The sequence below is a fragment of the Acanthisitta chloris genome, unplaced genomic scaffold (assembly GCF_000695815.1).
Source record: "Acanthisitta chloris isolate BGI_N310 unplaced genomic scaffold, ASM69581v1 scaffold25419, whole genome shotgun sequence".
Taxonomy (NCBI): Eukaryota; Metazoa; Chordata; class Aves; order Passeriformes; family Acanthisittidae; genus Acanthisitta; species Acanthisitta chloris.
The window spans coordinates 1-3,641 of record NW_008691200.1 but is presented as its reverse complement, the minus strand read 5'-3'; the positions used below and the strand labels follow the sequence as shown (position 1 = coordinate 3,641).

Genomic DNA, 3,641 nt, shown 5'->3' with positions numbered 1-3,641 from the left:
ACTGCCCTGTCAGCAGCAGGTACGGGTCCTGCTGCTTCTTGTATTCCACGTCTGTGTCCCAGAATTTCCATGTCCCATCCTTTGACACGGTTGCCATCCTGCAGAGAGGAGAGTGGAAGGGAATGGGCAGCATAACTTCTCATGCCCTGCCTGGGAATCTGCTGTGGAGAGAGTTCTGGTGGAAAGGATGACTGTATGTGTGTCCTCTTTCCAGGGCATGAATATCCATGGCAGGGACAGCAGTTTCCCCCAGGAAGAAATCCACAGTGGGCATGGGCCAGTTTGGGTCTCCCAGGGCTCAGCCTGGAGAAAAGGAGGCTCAGGGCACAGTTGCCATCCGACAGTGAGGAGACTGGAAGGGAATACGCAGCACATCTTCTGCCCTGCCTGGGAATCCACTGGTGGGAAGGGTCAGTTTGGACACACATAGTGTGTTCTCTTTCCATGGCATGGATAGCAATCACCCCCTGGAAGAAATCCACAGGGCATGAGCCAGTTTTGGCATCCCAGGGCTCAGCCTGGAGAAAAGGAGGCTTAGGGCGGACCTTTTCACTCTCTACAAGTCCCTGCCAGGAGGTGCAGCTAGATGGGGTCAGGCTCTGCTCCCAGGGAATAAGGGGCAGGATGAGAGGCAACAGCCTCAGGCTGTGTCAGAGGAGGTTTAGGTTGACTATTAGGAAGAATTTCTTCACAGAATGAGTGATTAGACACTACAATGTGCTGCTCATGGAGGTGGTGGAGTCACCGTCCCTGGAGGTGCTCAAGACATGGCACTTGGTGCCATGGTCTAGTTGACAACGTGGTGTTAGGTCATAGGTTGGACTTGATGATCTCAGAGGTCTTTTTCAACCTGATTCTGTGATTTACCCCACCCAGGGCAGGGGTGCAGCTAGTGAACCCTGGAAGGGGCGAGCTCCCATGTCCCAAGGGTGAGCCAGAGTGGGCTACATGGGATAACACACACTCACCTCCTGGAGTCGTTAGAGAAGGCGAAGGAATGGACCCCAGCAGTGTGGCCTTTCAACTCAAAAGCCCTGGCCACCTCCCGAAACTCTCCATTCTTGCCAAAACACACCTCCCACACCTTCACATCAGGGGTGAAGCCACAGGATGCCACAAACCTGGGTGAAGGAACAAGCAGAGACACAGGGCACCTGTTAGAGAGACCTGAGCGAGGCAGGGCCAAGGCTCTGCAGAGCTGTGCTGATTCCCGCGCTCAGACATGGTGGAAGAATTTTCACTCTCCCCTGAAACCCATCTGGGAAAAGGAATGCTAAGGAAGGGTACCATGGGCCAGAACAGCTCAGGAATGAGAAACTCTCAGGCCAAAGTAAAAGAGCTAAATGCTTTTGAACCCCAGACTCCCTGAGCACGGAGCAAGGCAAGTCCTGCAGGAACAAGTTGGAGACAGAGCAGAGAACAAGATTTTCCAGATATACAGATCTCCCAGAAACAGAGACTTTAATTTTACAATTAACCTTTCAGAGGTTACAGGCAAGTTCGAAATGCTGTTTGCACTGTCCCATTGCTGCTATCTGAGGTCAAAGCTGTTCTCAGGTTACCAGAACAGCAGCACTGAGGTGCAATGGCAACACGGATTGTTTGAGCCCTCATCAGCTGCATCTCCCAGAAGGGCTGCTATCCCAAATCCCTTTTTAAACTGTGGAACCCCTGGAAAATTGCATTGCAGTGACAGCTAACTGCCAATAGGCTGAACTGCTGTGGAAAGGAGTGAGGTTCCCATCCACTCCTGCAGCAGGAGCAGCCTGGAACACAACCTGTCCCTCACCTCCCACAGGGTGACACAGTGGCATAGGCATTGTTCATCTGGTTGGTGTTAATGCTGGCCAGGACTTCTCCCTTTGGGCTCCAGATCAGGATGGTAGTGTCACTGGAAGCTGTCATGATAAACTTTCCTGGGGAAAAAAGGCAAAGATCAGGAGAGCCTCCAGGCCTAACACAGCCATAGACTTTTCCAAGCCCCGTGACATCCTCTCCCTGCAGCTGGACAGTCATGAAAACCAAAAGCTGCACCAAAATACAAGGAGGGCCCAATCTCTTGGGACAAAGCAAAGTGCAGGATCAGAAGACTCAGCTCCTGGTGTTCTGGGTGGGCAGCAGGCACGGAGCTCACGTATGCCCCTCACCCCAGCACCCCTCAGCCCTGCCTGCAGAGCTTGGCTGTGCCACAGCAGGAACACAGCACACTCCATCTTCCCTGATATCTAAAACCAGCTCCAGGATCAGCAGCTTTCAAGCCGTGGACTGCAGGCAGGCAGGCAGTCACACCACTGTCATCCATGGTTACTGGTTGTATCCATGGACTCCTGCTCATTCCCACTTCCCCTTTGCCACCTCAGCCTGGGCTGAGAGGTGCCTGTTTACCTTTCAGCTACTTGTTGCAGGTTTAGGTTTTCACCTTCACAGCTAACAAAGGTCTCAGTTAACATTTGCCCTGCTCTCCTATTACAGAGGTGAACACACATCCACCCACTTCCAACCGCCCACTGTCACATCCCTGAAGCATTAATCCCTCAAGCCCTCATCACCTACACAGAATTCCCACCCACCCTCCCCCACCTCTGTCCTAGATGATCCCAGAAGTTCAAGATAGACCATAGGAACTCACTAGAGAGATTTTTGACTGGTTAAAGAGAGACTGGCAGGCCAGAGAACAGCGATCCTCTCAATACTGAGACCAGACCTCTTTGCAACAGCATCCCTGAAAACGTAAATTAAGAGACTGTGCATATCTGGGAGCTGGTTACAGGCACATAATTGGTCTGAAAATGACACCTTTTGGTTCAGTAAGTAGTAAATTAAGTAAGAAAACCCTAAGAGACTACAAAGAGTAAAGTATTGCTGCTTGACCACAGCCTTGAGAATGCCAAAAACCCCAACACTTTGAACCCAGCAGCTCCCGCTTCATGAGGAAATCAAAGCCCATCTGGAGAGGGAAGCAGCTCCATACCTGTCTCTGCAATTCCTATGTTAATGACAGGAGCCTTGTGCTTCTTTGGGAAGTCCCCAGAATTGGCAGTGAAGGTGAAGCTGTCATCATCCTTCTTAGTCATTTTGTAGACACGAATAGTCTCACCATTGGCCAGCCAGACGATGAATGCCCTGTAGGAGGACAGGTCCAGCTCAGCCCAGGGCACTCAGGGACACCTGGGGACAGGCACACACTGGCAGGTAAAAGCTGTGTGCTGTAGGGCACTGAGTTCTCTCCCTGTGTTGGCTCAACTGCAACACTGAATGGAAAAGAACAGAACTTACTACCCCACACCTGGAAACTAGATCCATTCCTCTCTCACACTTCACAAAGACCCAAGACATGCTTTTCCACCAAATATCCCACCCAGCAAGAGCTCCTGAGCCCACTGGAGAGGCTCAGCAGCACATCCCAGCTGGCAGACACCACCACAGGCACCTTCCATAGGTGCAGCAAGCTGGGCACCAGGATATTTGCCCCAAGAACCACATTAACCCATCGTGGGCTGGACTAGATCATCTCCAGAGATGCCTTCCAACCCTAACTACTCTGTGATTCAGCGATTAACTGCCAGCTGCTCTCACGACTCCGTGGTGCTGCGATGCCCCAGCGAGGAATGCTGCCTCCATGCGTCCCGGAGCGCACAGCA

The 3,641-nt window shown here is 52.0% G+C and overlaps 1 protein-coding gene across 1 annotated transcript; it reads right to left on the bottom strand.

Annotated features, from left to right (window-relative positions):
- Positions 1 to 7: 7 nt before the first annotated feature.
- On the bottom strand, positions 8 to 3,123 carry TBL2 (transducin (beta)-like 2; the record flags this gene model as incomplete). Its single annotated transcript, XM_009082154.1, has 4 exons — positions 8 to 98; positions 969 to 1,121; positions 1,790 to 1,916; positions 2,972 to 3,123. Coding segments are annotated over 4 exons (523 nt in total), but the record flags the coding sequence as incomplete, so codon positions are not given.
- Between the last annotated feature and the right edge of the window lie 518 nt (positions 3,124 to 3,641).